General features: G+C 35.6%; 1 protein-coding gene and 2 long non-coding RNA genes across 6 annotated transcripts; 2 read left to right on the forward strand and 1 right to left on the reverse strand.

Moving 5' to 3' along the window:
* Nucleotides 1-5,569: 5,569 nt before the first annotated feature.
* On the reverse strand, nt 5,570-10,094 carry LOC147524563 (uncharacterized). Its single transcript, XR_015219836.1, has 2 exons — nt 9,903-10,094; nt 5,570-9,655 (listed from the first exon to the last, which is right to left on the reverse strand). It is a non-coding gene; the product is annotated as an uncharacterized LOC147524563 (long non-coding RNA).
* On the forward strand, nt 8,790-9,936 carry LOC147524564 (uncharacterized). Its single transcript, XR_015219829.1, has 2 exons — nt 8,790-9,176; nt 9,477-9,936. It is a non-coding gene; the product is annotated as an uncharacterized LOC147524564 (long non-coding RNA).
* Nucleotides 10,095-13,669: 3,575 nt separating the features above from the next.
* Nucleotides 13,670-17,654, forward strand: LOC147524565 (ubiquitin carboxyl-terminal hydrolase 21-like). 4 transcript variants are annotated; one of them, XM_086603778.1, is made up of 8 exons: nt 13,670-14,066; nt 14,151-14,261; nt 14,359-14,540; nt 15,180-15,512; nt 15,872-15,994; nt 16,185-16,659; nt 16,760-17,028; nt 17,464-17,654. In XM_086603778.1, exons 1-8 carry the CDS (start codon nt 13,685-13,687, stop codon nt 17,533-17,535), a joined length of 1,947 nt encoding a protein of 648 aa, XP_086459904.1. In that variant the 5' UTR covers nt 13,670-13,684; the 3' UTR covers nt 17,536-17,654. The 4 variants fall into 4 exon arrangements, with proteins under 4 accessions (XP_086459904.1, XP_086459911.1, XP_086459908.1 ...); XM_086603785.1 differs by having other exon boundaries at nt 16,760-16,999; XM_086603782.1 differs by lacking the exon at nt 17,464-17,654 and adding an exon at nt 17,162-17,250.
* Nucleotides 17,655-17,821: the final 167 nt, after the last annotated feature.

Genomic DNA, 17,821 nt, shown 5'->3' on the forward strand with positions numbered 1-17,821 from the left:
AAGTTTTAGTGTACAATACCAACTTTACGAGTATAGGCCAAACAAAATTTTCAAACTTAAAAAGAGTTTTCCAATTTTGTTTGGGGGTGCGATTTTGGTATTCATTTTAAATCATGTTGCCACCCTAAGCCTGTCATGTTTACTTCAGTAAAGTTTGTGTTAGTTAGTACGCACCCGGTTTAATTGGGCTTCATATTATCATATCATCTTTACAATATTTCTGTTTCATGTGCTTGCCAATTTTTGCCACGTTTCTATGGTAAATTCTTTTCCTTATCTCTTTACACTTTGAGGACAAAGCGCTTGATTGTTTGGGGGTGGGATAGAAACATTTGCAAAAATTAGACACTTTTAGGATGTAAATTACGACTTTTATTTATAAAATATTAAAAATTATAAAAATTAGTTAGTTACATAATTTAATTGTGCTATTGAATTGTTTCATGAACCCCTTCTCCCAAATTGTTTGGGGGTGGTATAGAAACACGATGTAAATGTTAAGCACATATTAGGTTGTATATTACGATTATTTGTCTTAAAAATAATAAAAATAAAAATAAAAAGTTTATGTTATACACTTAGGAATATTGGTATTGTTTCTTTCTCTATGCTCTTAATAATCTAGAAGTCTCAATGTAACTTTTGCATTAGAATAGTTTTAGAAACTTAGGTTAATATGTAGGTAATAATTTTTGTATTTATCTATAAATATATTACATGAGTATCTATGATTGTTTGGCAATGAAGTTTAAAAATCTAGGCTAGAGTACTTATTCTACAAATCCTGTGAGAATATAGCCTAAAGCCTTATATGAGTGAAACATTTGAGAAATGACACAAGGGAGAAGTATATTCGAATAGAGAAATCACACGCGTCCACTTGCTTGACCACTATACCATGTCCTAAGAGAGAATTTAGGCCCTCTTTTGGATCGATATAGCCAGAAATTCAAACCTATGAATTATCATTCCGCTTAGTAAGCCCTCTTGAGCCTTTCATTAGCCCTTCCATAAACCACAATTCCTTTACCTGTTAAACAAAGCAAAACAAAATAAAAAAAAAAAAAAAAAAAATCAACCTACCCATTTTAGAATAAGTCCGAATAGGATGAGTGAAGAAAAAGAGGAGAAAAACACTGTGTAAACAGAAATTAGTTAGTTGCTTCATCCAAAGAAAAAGAAAAGAAGTTTCCATCCAAAGAAAAGAAAAAAAAAAAAAAATAAATAAAAATAAAATAAAACTCCAAAAATAGAATAAAATGAGTCTAAAAGCCAAAAATAAAAAATTTGGGAAGGATGGAAACAAAGTGTAGAAAAAAAGAACAAGATTTTCTCTAGTTACAAAATATGAAGACCCTATTATCTCGGACTTGTCTTTTTAATATCCGTTTCCTTCATTCTTAAACCATCTCCTAATCCCATGAACACCTAATAAAGACCTCTAGCTCAATTAGGAATAGGTTAGTGGGATAGTAAGTGGCGATGTGTTTGATCAACTTCGCTTCCTTGTGTGTCATTGAGATTGTTAGGTAAAGTATTCCCACTGCACCTTTGGAGTAGCAAAACTTGAGTGGAAAAATCGAGTGATTTTTGTCTTGACTTTATGTGAGAACCTACTTAAGGGCGCTATTCCAAAGTTTGAAAACGGACTGCATCATTTCATAGCATTACTCATTGTATATATGTTTATTAAGTAGATGATTGATTATTATGCATATATTAGCTTAGGTTTCGACATGATTATTCTGTATTCATTGCTAGTGTAAAAGTATAGATAATTGAGACATAAATAAGGAAACAATAGTTTTATTTCTTAGTCGTTGTAGTATAGATGAAGTTTGTGAGTACCTTCACTGGGAAACTCTCACGAGGCTATAACTCGTCCACTAGGGAATTCCTAGTGGTTGAAGGCCTTGTTGCATATGGTCAATGCAATCGCACTTAGCGAAACGAGAGTAGATAGAACTTCATTTTTGGTCACTTATTCTAATTTCTCATCTTTGCTTGAGGACAAGCAAAATGCTGTTTGGGGTGGTTTGATAAGAGCCCAAAACTGTAGTTTTAACCCCTTAACAATCATACTTTTAGACCAATTATGTGAGTAATAATTAAGAGTTAATACTGATTACGTGTTTTTATGCATTCCAGGCTTCAAACTCCATTATGTGTAGAAATATGCCACTTTAGCGAGATAAAGGAGCAAAGGTCAGTTGCTAAGGAGTTCTATGAATAAAGGCCAAGATTCAAAGAGACAAAGCCATTGTAAAGCTCGGTCAAAAGCTGAAAAGTCAACACTGGCAGAAACAGTGCACAAGTCAGCAGAACTTCCGAAGGCCGTATCTTTGGACTCAGACCTCGGAATTGGGAGTATCTTATGTCAAAACGACCGTCTCGGAAAGAGCTTTCCGATGGTCCAAGCCTTGGCCCAATCAGAGGAGCAAAAGTGGACAAAACATCTGTCGAAGCCAACTGTAGCTGAAGAGCCCATTTTGGACTAAAGAAATTGGGTTTTGGGCCCGATTTTCCGGCCCAAAACATGGCTCCAAGCCCATGCACGATTTTTGGATCTGAGAGTATAAAAACAAAAGCTTGACTCTTTGTTAATGGTAGTTAGGTTAGGAAGCTAATGTTAATGGAGTTTAGGGTTAGAAAAAGATAGATCTAGATTAGTTTTTAGATCTAGATCTAGTTTTTTTACATTCATTCAATTAGTTAGTTTAGAATCATATTTTAGTTTTTAGAATAAAGTATTAGTTCTTCATTTCAATTTAGATTATTGCTTAAATTCTTATTTAGATTTAGTTGTCTTAAATTCATAATTAGTTATTCACAATCTTAGTTCTAAATTAGTTTTAATTTCAGTTTAATTTAATTATGTCTTGTTCTTATTATTGTTCTTGTGTTGGGAATGGTAGTATAGAAATTTCACATCAAATCATTACTCTCACCATTGTTCCTTTTGGGTTTGATTAGTTGAATTCGATTTAAGTCTAGAGAGTTAAGAGTGGAACGAATCCTTACTCATTATATTGCATGATTATGTTTTGAGAGTAAGAAGAATTGATTTAAACGTAAGAACGGTAGGATTACGTATTAGTGTTGTTAACATTAATATTTAAGATTTTATTATTTTTACGGTTATCATTGACGGACTTGGGCCGTGTGTTCTGGCCGAACATGGGAAGCCCAAGCCCGTCAGGAGGCCCAAACCTAATTTCTCCTCATGGTCCCTATTGTAGCCTATAAATAGAATCTTTTTTTCTCTTGGCCGAATTTTTTATTATTCACTGGATTGAAAAGAAAGGCAAGGAAAGATGGATCCAAAATTGGATCTAGCTTTGTGAGAAAGAAGGGGGTTGGTAGATCGTTGCCCACACAACGTCCAATCTATTCTAAAGGAATAAAACAGAAGATCAAGGGGTTGATTGTTAATTCGGATTCATAGCTATTAGATTCTCAGAGTTATCTCAGCCGATTCAAAGGTATGTTTTCTATCCAAAATTGTGAGAACCCATTAATTCTGCTGCAGTTGGTTTTCGAGGTTTGTAGAAATTTCCATTCTGAAATAACGGTTCCTACACAATGATTGTTCATAGTCATGAGCTATGAACATTCTTTGTTCATTTCACAATTGGACTATGAACAGTGATTCTTCATAGTTCGGTAGCTATGAACAACACTCAATGTTCATAGCTATGAGCTATGAACAATGAGTGTTCATAGTCCATACTGTACTTACTATGAACAATCAATGTTCATAGTCATGAGCTATGAATATTCTTTGTTCATACCACAATTAGACTATGAACAATGATTGTCCATAGTCATGAGCTATGAACATTCTTTATTCATATCATAATTGGACTATGAATAGTGATTGTTCATAGCTCATAGCTATGAACAATGAATGTTCATAATCCATAATGTACTATGAACAATCAATGTTCATAGTCATGAGCTATAAATATTCTTTGTTCATACCACAGTTAGACTATGAACAATGATTGTTCATAGTCATGAGCTATGAATATTATTTGTTCATATCACAATTGGACTATGAACAATGATTGTTCATAATTTGGTAGCTATGAACACTCATTGTTCATAGCTCATTGACTATGAACACTCATAGCTATGAACAATGAGTGTTCATAGTCAATATTGTACTATGAACAATCAATGTTCATAGTTCGGTAGCTATGAACAATGAGTGTTCATAGTCAATACTGTACTATGAAAAATTAATGTTCATAGTCATGAGCTATGAATATTCTTTGTTCATACTACAATATAGTCATGAGCTATGAACATTCTTTGTTCATATCACAATTGGACTATGAACAATGATTGTTCATAGTTCGGTAGCTATGAACAATCAATGTTCATAGTCATAAGCTATGAATATTATTTGTTCATATTAGAATTGGACTATGAACAATGATTGTTCATAGTCATGAGCTATGAACATCCATTGTTCATAGCTCCAATAGGGATAAACACGCTTTGTTCATACTCTAGTAGGTATGAACAATCATTGCTCATAATTTACAATAGGTATGAACAATGAGTGTTCATACTCTAATAGGTATGAAGTAGGTATGAACAATGAGTGTTCATACTCTAATAGGTATGAACAATGAGTGTTCATACTCTAATAGGTATGAACAATGAGCTCGCATGTGTTTGTATATGAACAATAATTGTTCATACTATATACACTAGGTCAGGGGTATACTTGATCTTTCGTCTACCCGACCCGTTTTTTATTTCGCGTCAAGGATATACTTGAACTTTCATCCACCCGATCCTTCTGAGTGATTAAAAAAAAAGTGTCTTCTATAGTTACTTTTTTGGACGATTTGTCCTTGAGAATCGCTCGTTGAATTCTTAATTAGTTGTAATTTCTCACCTAGTCAATTTTTTTTTATTTAAATTGTACTAGTTATTATTGCTCTTTGTATATCCTCGATAATTTTGTATCGATTGTCAATTTCACAATATTTATAGCGATATTTTATACTAGGGTTGCAACTTTCAAAATTTCAATCAAGTGCTAAGACTTTTCTTTCCAAAACTAATCAAAGACCATTAATACTGAGTAGTGGAAAATGCTCCCAGTGACCCACGTCAGTCCCCTTTTTTTCTCTGAGATTGACACATCAGATTTTTCTTAAAAAAAGTAAATCTACGCCCTTTTTTGCAGATTTCAATTGTTCGTAACCCAAACAAAAATAAAAAAAACAAAACTCTTCACCATACAGAAGAAAAAAAAACAAAACAAAGCCTAAATATGAAGCAAGAGTATGAAGCAAGAGCTCATTAATGGAACCATCAATCCAATGCTTTCACCCAACTTACTAAACAAACCGCTCACCCTTTCTCACTTCCAAATTCCAAACCATCTCTCAAAATCTCTCTGAAAATAATGGCTCGAGCAAGATCTACCAGTAACTCTCTCAAACGTGCCAAAGATAGAAGTCCTTTCACCCGATGGTAATAATCTTTCTTCTCCTTAAAATAAAACTTCAAACTTTATCTGTTAATATATATATATATATATATATATATATTTGCAGTGAAGAGTGTAATAGAGATGTAGCGGTGGTGCTTATAGATATGCACAGTTGCAGCCAAGAATCTAAACTCAGAATGAAAATGGGTTTTATTGGATATCAATGGAAGAAAAATAACCATGTAAGTGCCCCCCACCACATATTTTCATTTATGGCTTCTTTGTACTATGGATGGCATAGTTCAACAATGGGAATATTCCGCGTAGATTGCTTTTGATCTTTGCTTTACTCCATAGAATTGGATGACTGCTCTTGGTCTGACACCTAAGAAGACAGAGTCAGAGCGACGTGAAACACCACAAAGGAGACCGTATGATGGACCCAATGGAACCAGTGATGAGGCCAAGAGGATTGCTGCACCGCTTCTATCGCCAGCTTAAAGATGTCATTTGTTATACCTCTGCTGCCGTTGCTACCATGGGAAGAGGAAACATAGAAGTAAGCAATATTTTTCATTAGGTATTGTACATATTTTTTTTTAAGCATTTGGTTCAATAATATGTTGAGTCCAATTCCTCTAAAACTGGTACAAAGATACATCTTTGTAACTGTTTTAGTTTACGCACCACCTGTCCATTCTAGATTTTAAACTGTTCTAAATTGCCCAATAAACTCCGTCGATCTGTTTTTTGTTTTCCTTTTAGTTGTTTAAGATTTGTATTTACAAAACCCATATATCGAAAAGGAAACTCTTCTTTTTTGTCTGATAGCTTCCATCTCCTGCCATGAACATTGTGATTTTATATTCGTCTCCATTCCCTACCCTCAGAGAACTAGAATTGTGAACTTTATATTGAGAAAATCAAATCTGAGCAAATACAGAAACTTTTACCTATCAAAATTGGGGAACATAATTAACATGGAAATCCAAGATATCTATTTGATAGTTATCACCCAAAACATTATCTGAAATGCACAAATCTTATTAGACCAGGTCTTCTTCATCACTTTGTGGTTTAACCTTGATGGGATTTAGAGGGGATGGGTTCCTAGAGGAGAAAGATTACGAGTTCGGGGTTTGAGGAAGACGAAGAGAAGCTATAAGTTTGGGGTTATTGTACTCAAAACACAATATTGGTAAAGGAATAGAGAAAAGAAAAAAGAAGTAAAAAGATAACAAAAAAGAAGTTCACTAGAATTAAATCTGAAATGTATCCACTATCAATTCGGTAAATCAACACATTATGTACATAAGCTCACACAACGTAATTATTAGAAACCAGTACTTACTAACAATGAAAAAGACGGTATTTGTTATTAGACTTCTCATTGCCAAACCTATACAAGTATATGTATATTCTTATTTGCTATAAATTTCTGATATATATATGAATTTCTAAGGATTCATTGTGATTTTGTTAAGTGTGAGGTTGTGGGGCAGAGTTTTATGCTTCATAAGATTAGGAAGCTGGTCAGGCTTGCAGTTGCTATCATGAGGGATTGCGCACCGGAGTCTTTGATTGAAACAGCTCTGCAGAAGTAAGTACTTTTCGGTTATGTTTTTTGGAACTATGAATTTCCTATTGTTTGCAGTATGAATTTGTTGTTTCTGTGAAATTTAGGGATGTAAGGATTAATGTGCCCACAGCTCCTGAGGTTGGGCTTTACCTGGAGGAGTGTTTCTTTACTTCATATAATCAAAAGTGGAAAGTGTACTCTCATATCGCTTCCATGGAGCAGAAGGAGGGTTCTGTGGCTGTTTGGCTTCACTCCCTAAACCTTTGAAACTATCCTGATTTGCATTTTGTGGAGGATAATGAAACTTGCACCATTGGAGAAAATGTTCAAGTTGAGAGCATTGGCGGCAAAGTATGATTGGCTCTGCTACATCATCTATGAGGAAATATCAATGTTCCAAAGTGGATGCCAATCAAGGGCTGGTCACTAACCGTATGCGTGCCTTTACATTTACTTTTGGATACTAATTATCCTCCACCGAGCATGCATCCGGACTCGGAGTAGATTTTGTAGGAAAAACAAATATGGATCCAATTTGTTGCAATTAATAGTTACAATTACTGCCTTTTGTTAAGGATTTTTCTTTGGACTTGCTTGACTTTCTCAAATCATACTATGAATTGCTAAAAAGGTTCAAAATACTCTTCTTGACCCGTGGACATTCCGATGTTAGGAAGGATTCATACTTTGAGCATGCCTACATGAATATTGAATCTCACCAATTATTTGAGCCTCTGTTTATGCTTACTGTTTTGTTATGCAACTGATCCATTTGTTTAATTTTGTGGCAGATCCTTAGTTGGTTGGATATTTACATGTGACTGCATTTGTAGGGATTCATCGTGGTAAATGAGGAGAGAGGTCTCATCAGCAGCTGTTGCATGCCACTTGCATCCATCAATAACTGTGCCACCCCTGCTCAAGCTAGCATGGTTGCACCATTCACTGGCCTCAAGTCCACTTCGGCTTTCCCCGTTACCCGAAAGGTCAACGACATCACCTCTATCTCTAGCAATGGAGGAAAAGTTTCTTGCATGCAGGTAGAAAAAATGTTCACATGAATTAAGTCTGTACATTTTATATTATTATCTTTTTTTTTCAATTACGTGTTTAATTGCTATTTTGTAAATTCGGTCAAGGTAAGCAATATTTGTTACAGTTGAAAGTTGAAACTAGAAAAAAAAAATCAGTTGAAAGTAGAAAGCTACTAAAATATGTAAAGTCTTGGCTCATTTTAGAAACAGATATGATAAAGAGGATTATGCTTCCACAAAATTCTCATCTTCCACAAAATTCTCATCATAATTTTGTGGAAGCATGTATGTGGCCATACTCTCCCTCCATGTTGCAGGACATGAATGAATACTTAAATAATATATATAAGTGATGTACGAACCAACTGGAATAGCATAGACCTATCTTTGAAAGTAATGCATTACTTTTAGTCACTCTTTTGTTGGCTTCTAAAACTAAAATGATATGTTGATGTCAAGTCCGGATAATGATAGGCTGCTTCATCTCATTTTGATTATTACCGGGGAGGAGATTTTTGTCATGCTTTCTAACAATGAGCTCCTTTTATTTTGCGCAGTGTCCTTTGTGAAGATGAAAAACAAGCGGTTCTTTGTGAAGAGTCAATTGCAACAAATTGCGGACCTATGTACAAAGAACCCGCTGTCCATGGTGCTCTTATTGTGTCAACCATCCTTAGTAGTTCGGACTTAAAGAGCCTGTGGCTGAAGGAAGTCAAGGTAACCCCTAAGTTCTAAGCGTTTCACAATATTATCTTAAATTAGTAATTGTTAACTATGATATTTTTTCTCAAGTGCAGTGAACATAAGTTGTTCTATTCACCTTTTAAGGATTTAATTTGGAATTTGGTCTAACGTGTCCCTTGACAATGACCTCATAGATGTTTTGATATTTGGAAATATAAATTGCTTTTGTCATGTTACTACCTACTTGATATCAAATTGCGGGTTAAGTTCTTAATTCGACATTCAAAATAAAAACAACATTTTCTCTACAGCAAAATGTGACATTAAAGGATTTAAATCCACGTGTTGAAATTCACTATGGTATCCCATCCACTGCATCAATTCTTGCTTTTGATCCTTTTCAGCGACTCTTGCCTATTGGGACACTGTAAGTTTTTTTTTTTTTTTTTTAAATATTGTGTATGAAATGTTTTACTTATTAGGCTATTACTAACTATTATTAAGTTAAGTATGCATATCCATAAAATATATGACATATCCGTCATCTTCTTCTGTGTGCATTGAGTCGACTCTCTTGCATCCATGACCCTCTGCACCGTCAGTTCCTGTTTACTTCTGTTTAAATTTTAAATTTGGATATTACATGTTTGTTCATTTGATGCTTTTGCTTCTTTACATTTCTTAGTTTCAATATGTTACAAGATTTCATGGCTTTATGTAATGATAGATGATGCAAAAGGATCAGATATCATGTTGGAAGCAGTACTAGAAGCAGAGGTAGCACAAAATGCGAAACAGTTTCTTGCGAGTCTTCTTAATTAGTTCTTATTTTCCTGCATATCTTTAAGCCTCTTCGTTGTTGAATTGGTAGTAGTCTCATTGAAAATGTGGATCCAGTCACCGTAACTGCAGGTATAAGGATTTGTTCCTGTTCAGTAAACATTGGATTTGTATTATAATTTCTGGATTCTCCATAACGCTGATTGCCATAACTGGGTAAACATTCTAAAGGTAGAATCATAGACTGTAAGGAAACCAGTTCAATTATTTATGTTTGTCCACTTTAAACTATATTATTTTTAACTGCCTAGCCTAGACATAGACATGGCTGACTCATATTGTTTGCAAGATAAGGAACAAATTATTTTGATACCTTAACCTTAGGTTCATCAAAGCTGTTGCTCCCTTAGAGAGGGTGTTTTACAAGGTGTTGTGTAGCGCTCTAACAAGAAAATTATATGTAAAAGAAAATTGAAAGTAAGGATAGTATATGTCACATATTGCTCTAAGGCATTTGTTATCTCGCTTCATATTACGTGTACGACATCATTTTTTGCCTTTGATTTTAGGTGGGTCCTGCTTTGTATTTTGGCCCTCACATACTTATGTCGCAGTGACTATGCTTTCTTTGGAGGGTATGGATTCTTTTCAAATTAAACTAACTGCATGCGATGAGACATTTGGGATTTGATTCCCTTTTTAGTTAGGAAATGCTTTTGCGCCGCAGTGCTGGTGTGCATCTTTATTTGTTTGTGGGTCGTGGGTGGTTGCAGTTAATTTGTCTACCCTTTAAAAAAATTATATAGTTCCATATTTTAGTGATCAGTAACATATGTCTCTATTGGTTTTGGTCGAATCAGATATAAATATGTTGCCCATACACATTCAATTATTGGCGGGTTATTACCCCTAACCTCATGTTAGAATCAGAGAATAATAAATACTCGAGAATTATGTGCTCGAGCCTTATTAATGCTGATGAACTCCCTTATAAAAGCAAAGAGTACATCTTGCATTGCCACAAAACATAACCAAAACGCAAAAACAAAAAGGATTTTGGTTTTGTTCGTTTGATCTTCCACTTACTAACCAATATAACATAACTTATGACTTTTGATTTGTCTTGGTTAGAGAAGAGGAAGAGATAATGAGTTCAAGCTTAACTCTTCTCCTACGGGTTTGTTTGGCCTTTCACTTTGCATTGGCTGTAAGAGCTAGACCCTATACCAAAGTTTCTAATGTGAGGAAGTATGGTGCTGTGGGTAATAGTAAAATAGACTGCAGCAAGGTTAGTAGTTTTTTACTCTATTTCTTTTACTTTTTCGTTTCATTGAGTGCTGGAAGCCTAGAACCCAGGTAGGCACTCACCCCTGTTTGGGTAAGGCCCAAGATTTTTGCCCTACAAGTCAGGGGAAATACTATAGCCAATGACCTTCAAGGATGAGTTTTATATATACACAAACCGTCCAGTTTTTTTTTTTTTTTGTTGTTGTTGTAAATGATGAGTTTTATACCTACAAAATCGCATTTTGTGTGTTCTGTGTTATATATTAGGACTTTGTAAACTGAGACATATGTTTTGTTTTTGGATTATGCTATATACTACTCATGGTGGGTATGTTTACGTATATAGCCAACTAGGTTTTGCAGCTTACTACTACAAGGCTAGGTTAATGTTGATGAAGGGACTATTACTCTCATAGGTATCATTGCATGGTGGTTGGTAATATTTTATTTTGATCCATGATTATTGTAAATAGTAATCATAGAATACCGTGTTGAACAGTGTAATGGTTTTGTCAATTATTAATCCCCGATGAGGTCATTTGCTTATGGTGTCATTTTGCTCAAGCCGCTATTCTTAGTGGTGAGGGTAACGAAAGGTCCAAGACCTTTTGCTACTAGATGTCACTCCACTTTCCCTTGGGTTGGAAACTGCCAGAGGTGTCATGACTACCTTGATCCCAAGGAACACAACCATCCCCACCAAGAAGGAACAGGTCTTCTCTACATACTCGACAACCAGCCGGTGTGTTGATCCGTGTATTCGAGGGTGAGAGAACCGGAACCAAGGACAACAACATCTTTGGGTAAATTTGAGCTTTTCGGAATCCCCACGCTCCCGTGGTGTCCCCCGACTTGTTTGCTTTGACATTGATGCCAATGGTATCTTGAATGTCTCTCGCAGAGGACAAGACCCGCAGGCGAAGAATAAGATCACCATCACCAATGACAAGGGTAGGTTGTCCAAGGATGAAATCGAAAGATGGTTCGGAGGCGAGAAATACAAATCGAGGATGAGAAACACAAAAAGAATGTTGAGTCGACGAATGCTTTGGAGAACTATGCTTACAACATGAGGAACACTATCAAGGATGAGAAGATCGGTGCCAAGCTTGACCCAAACGACAAGAAGAAGATTGAGGATGCAATTGACCCGAAGCCATCCGGTGGCTCGACAAAGAATCGACTTCTTTGAAATTTGTGGTTTGATGACAAGATGAAGGAGCCGGAGAGCATCCGCAAACCCATCATTGCAAAGATGTACCCGGGGAGCTGGTGCTGATATGGGTGGTGCTGGTATGGATGAGGATGGTCCTTCTGTTGGTGGAAGCGGTGTTGGCCCCAAGATTGAGGAGGTCGACTAATTGGATCGTCCCCATTATTTCAGTCTATAAGATGGGGGAGGACTGCAGGATGCCAAACAAGGCAACATGCACAACCATTTTGAAACTAAGTTTCAGCGTGAGAAATAGTGTCCGCCGGTGAACTCAAAAAGCATAAAGATGGAGCAGGTGGGAAGGGCGTTATTTGCAAGGGTAGAATTCTTTACAAGTATGAGAGGAAATGTTGTTAGCACGAAAAGTATGTAGGGTATCTAATTTCTCATTCTTAACTTAATCTCTGTACATTAACTTGAAATGTGAGATGAATGATAAATAAACCTGTACCATCAACATAGCCACTTTACACTCCAACACAGGCAAACAAGAAACAACACCCCCAATTTCCCGTTTCCATAGTCGTAAACAAATTCAATAGAGGCAGGGTGTGTTCTTTATAAAATTTTAAATTTTATTTTTATATCAACAAAATTAAAAATAAAAAAATGTTCTGCCAAAACAGAAGTAAGTCCACCCCATAGACAACTTTTTGAAATACTTTTAGCCCAAATTACAAAGCCCAGATCAAGCCCATACTTTAATCATTTTACAATAATTCTACAAAAAAATCTCCCCTCCTCTCTTTTGGAAGCTCTGATCAACGTATGCAGGTATTAAACCTCTTTCTCCTTCAAGCCATCGTCTCTTTCTTGCATTTATATTTATATTTAAGGAAAAAGTACAAATATTTGATAGTCGTAGTACTGTTTGTTTATACTATGCATAGGTTGAAACCCCATTATAATACATCTTTTATTGTTATACTCATGATTGACCATGAATACTAAGTAGTTGAGAATGCTCTCAGTGAAACAAGTCAGCCCCCTTTTTACTCTAATAGAGACATGTCACCCTCCAGGAAACAAAAAAAACAAAAAACAAATCCACGTGATTTTCAATTGTTCGTAAAAAAACCAAAAAAACAGAAAGTACAAAAGAAAAACCTCTCTCTCTTCCTCTTATCTCCATTCTTAAACAAAAAGAAACCTGAAAAGTGAGAGCTCTCCAAAATAGTAACTCAGGAACCCTAACTTACTGCAAGGATAACAAGGTTTGAGATCTTCCAATTTCTTTAAAAAATATAGAAAAACACAAACTCTTCAAACAAAGTATGCAATTAATCATTAGATATCAATATACATATATTATTTATTCAAGTGGACTTTAGGCTTTTGAGTCATTAGCTATTTATGTAGTAAGTCCGGCCATAGGCCGGGCCAAATGGCTAGTAACCAATTATTATTAAGTAAAACATACAATTTTCAGAATTGAAAATATAACACGTGGCAATGAACTAGTTACTGCACTGAAAGTGGTCACTTACCACGTGGCAGTGAACCATTGTTAATCAAGAAGAGAGAGAGAGAGAAAAAGAAAAACAAGCACAAGAAAGTAAAAAACAAAAAAAGCCGCCGCCTCAATTTTCATTCTCCCTCTCAAAATAAAATATTTTTCCCTCCTAAATTTCAAAATTTCAAAACCCCCCCAAAAAATGGAAGAAAAAGAAAACACCTTCAATAATTACTACCACTCCTTACTCTACAACCTCCAATCTTATTCCTCTCCTTCAATCTTCACAATGCAAGAACAAGAAGATTCTCAACTCCCCATCACTGAATTCCAAGACAAGGACGACCCATTTCTTTTTTACTCTCTTGATGAAGATGATGATGATGAAATACCGCCAGCCTCAAATGTTGAAGAAGAACCACCTTTATCAGTGATTATTAATGACACGTCATCCAAGATGATGGGAGCAGGGCTTAGGAATCTGGGGAATACTTGTTTTCTTAATTCTATTCTTCAGTGTTTCAATCATACTGTTCCTTTTGTTCAGAGTCTTCGCAACTGGAATCATTCATCCCCTTGTCTTCGTAAGTTTTAATCTTTATGTTTATTTTCTTGAAATGCCTGTTTTTGTTTATTTTATTTATAATTTTTTGATGGATTTTTTCTAGGCAGTAGAGATGGGTTTTGTGTACTTTGCGAGTTGCGCGATCATATTGAGCTGTCCTTGTCTTCATCTGGGAGATCTGTTTCGCCTTACGGATTTGTCGATAACTTGAGCTGTATCCTTTTCTTGATTTTTTTTTTTTTTTTTTTTTTTTCATTTAATTGATTAATTGGTTTGTATAGTGTGATTTTCTTGACCGATGTAATTACTAGATTTGTCGTCGGGTTTTAGGAGGTATGAGCAAGAAGATGCGCATGAGTTCTTGCAATGCTTGTTGGATAAATTGGATAGCTGTAGTATTGTGGATGCAAGCGCGAAAGATGAGGAGAGTGCGTCTTCTGTACAAGATTCTAGTCTTGTCAATAAAATATTTGGTGGTCGTCTCCAAAGCAAGGTATATTATTTTTGTTAAAGTTTCTTGAAATGACATAGTTGAATGTGCTTGCAGTAGTGCTAAAAGAAATGCTAAGGAATTGCTACCTCTTTATAGTTTGTCAATTATAGCAATAAATGTATTGTGGATGTGTGTGCTGGATTCATGAATTAAAATATGAGTAAATGAATCAAATGCTCTGTTATAATCTAAATGCCCCGTCTATAGCTTTAGTAGTTGAGCATGAGCCTTTTAGCCATATGTAGACGAAAAAGGGATCTCGGTGGTGTGCATAGCTATAGGCAGAAACTTGCTGTTTTCACCATTAGTTATATTACTTATTGGAATTGTATCAACTCCTTGGACATTTTCTCCTATGATTTTCTTAGTCTCAAAGATATTTACATTTTTCATGATGCATGTGCACTAACATGTTAACGTAGATAGCTTTGGTGCTTCATATTCTTTGACAGACACAGTTGATGTAAAGAATGATACTTATATACATATTAGCGGTTCAACTTTTTTATTTTGTAGTAGACCGTGTGCTACTTACTAGCATCCCTGGTATCATTCCATGCTTAACAATACTTTTGCCTTTTGAGGTAATCTGGAAACACTGTCACTGACTATATTTTAATGCTTGTTGTGGATTTTCAGCTGCGCTGTTGTGAATGTGGTCATTCGTCAGACACTTTTGAGCCCTTGGTTGATCTGAGCTTGGAAATTGAAAATGTTGATAGTCTTCCAAATGCTCTCAAATCCTTCACCAATGTTGAAAAAATTGAAGAAACAAAGTTTGCTTGTGAAAATTGTAAGAAAGATGTGTTAGTAGAGAAGCAGTTCACACTGGAGCAGACTCCTTCAGTTGCAGCTTTCCATTTAAAGAGATTCAAAAATGATGGCTCTTATGTTGAGAAGATCGACAAGTATGTGGAGTTCCCACTAGAACTTGATTTGCAGCCCTTTAGTGGAAACCAAGAGAATGATAATGTGAGTTCTGGAACTTTCTCACTTGGAAAATAAGAAATCAATTAAGACCTCAACAACATTTTATATCTAATTTCGTACTTGGAACTTGGAACACACAATCTACATTTAGAAGTGCGACCTACCTATATGGCTTCATTGCACAATCATGATCTAGTTTACTACGTATGGTCTTATTATGAAATTTGATTTGTTCAGATGTTAGGACCTAGACCATGAATAGTGTTTTTTTTTTTTGCTTTTCTGTGACCATTGTGTCTAGCGTAGAGTAGGCTTGTCTTGATTTTGGTCTGGTCTGGTCTATGGAGGCATTAGATTCTTGTTTATTTACACATTCTCATCTAATTATCATTTCTGTATAGGTTGAGTCAAAGTATGAGTTATATGCAGTTGTGGTACATACTGGCCTTACATCTTGTTCTGGACATTACTTCTGCTTCATCCGGTCTTCTCCACAAACATGGCACAAGTTGGATGACTCAAAGGTAACGCTCACAAATTTGTCTTTTATCTGCACCAATGTTGTCTTTTGTAAAGAAGTTAATTTATCATTTATTAACATGCGATCCTGCACAAGTATGAAGAATCTATTGTACTAATTGTCAGCATTGGTTTAATATAATAGGACGATCCAATTGGAATAAAAAGCAAATGATCTTTTATTTAATTCTATAGGTGACAAAAGTTGCAGAAGATTTTGTTCTCTCTCAGGAGGCCTACATTATATTCTATGCAAGGCAAGGTACACCATGGTTTTCAACTTTGATGGAAACCCAAGTGCAGCGTGCTATCACTTCACCAAAGTCTGTCCTTGATGATGTAGACGCCTCTACCACAGCTCCTAATGAAGCAAACACTGTCAGTGGTTATAACTTTTTTAGAAATTATGCAGAAAAAATCCCTGTTACCACTTCACCAAAACCTGTCCTCGTTGATGTGGACGCCGCCTGTACCACCGTTCCTATCAAAGCAATTCCCTTCAGTGGTTCTAAATATTGTGTAAGAAATTATGCAGAAAAAGTTCCTGCTGAGGCATCCCTTGATCTGTCTCGCGAGAAGTTTGATAAAGCTAGTGAAAATGTTGATGTCTGGCCTCCAACACCACCACCTAGATCTCCTAGCCCAGATTTATATTTTGAAGATCCACCCGGTAAGAGATTTTTTTGAAGTCGTAGTATTCTTCCTACTGGTGGTTATTTTTTAGTAAGCATAAGAAGATAAATTTATACTGAAAGTTTTGTCAATGACAGAAACTCTGTATCGAATTCCTGTTGATCATCTAGAGCCGAAATACCACACGCCATGTAATAAAGCCAGCAACAAGGCTGTGGAAGATGCAAAGATGAAGGAGGCCATTCGATTGACAAGGAGTATGCCTTCTTCACGGGCCAAGAGACTCCGGACTTTGTTGGGTTCCCAGAGTGAAGGAGCGATAAGCAAGAAGAGGAGAATGACTGCTGGTTCGGGTGGAGAGAAGAGTTCTCCTTCAGGTGCTTATCGGAAGATAAATCCTTCCATCGTGAGTTTTTGTTAGGAACAATTCGTTTCTGCTGAGTAGAATTTGTTTACATGATTTCCATTTGGCAAGGTCAAATTTTACAATAAGTTAGCCTTAACTAAATTTAAGAACTTCATTGTAATCTTTTGTGTAGTGAGGTTTTGAGGAGCTGTACAGAGTTTTAGATCTGAAGTCACTATATATTGCAATACACAAGCAAATGGCGATGCCCATATTTGGACTTGTAGATCTGTGCCACTGCATGGAGTTCTTCTACAAATTGTTATTATTAGGAGAGATACCTGTCGATTACTCAAATTGCACAACAGATTGGATTCATAGCCTCTAAATTTAACCGAGGACCAGAATAAGAAATTTGAGCAGTTGGTCAAAGTGAAGTCACCTAGGAATTCTCTTCATCCTAGAATTTAAACTATTGGTGCTTTGCTGTTGCAGGGTCATTCGATTAAGTACCTTGGTTTTTTTTTGAAGCTTAAAGGAAGTCAAAGGGGAATGAATTGTTCTTAGTAGAAACAGAATTTTTCATAGACGAAAATAGATTAAGATCCTCAACTGTAAGAATCCAAAACAGTGATCAGTTCCACAAAAAATCCATAACCTCGAGAAAATATTCTCAATTTCTGAAGTTGTCAGTGGTCTATATTTTTTGGTGTATATTCTTTGAAAAGTCGATATTTAAATGCCAGGAGTTGAGGATAACATCTACAAACTTTAGCTACAATTGGTACCTTACCCCAGCATTTAGGCGCTATGGAAAACAAGAAACGATCTAATCTTCAGAACAAAAGTACCT

This window comes from Coptis chinensis, chromosome 1 (assembly GCF_015680905.1).
Source record: "Coptis chinensis isolate HL-2020 chromosome 1, ASM1568090v1, whole genome shotgun sequence".
Lineage (NCBI taxonomy): Eukaryota > Viridiplantae > Streptophyta > Magnoliopsida > Ranunculales > Ranunculaceae > Coptis > Coptis chinensis.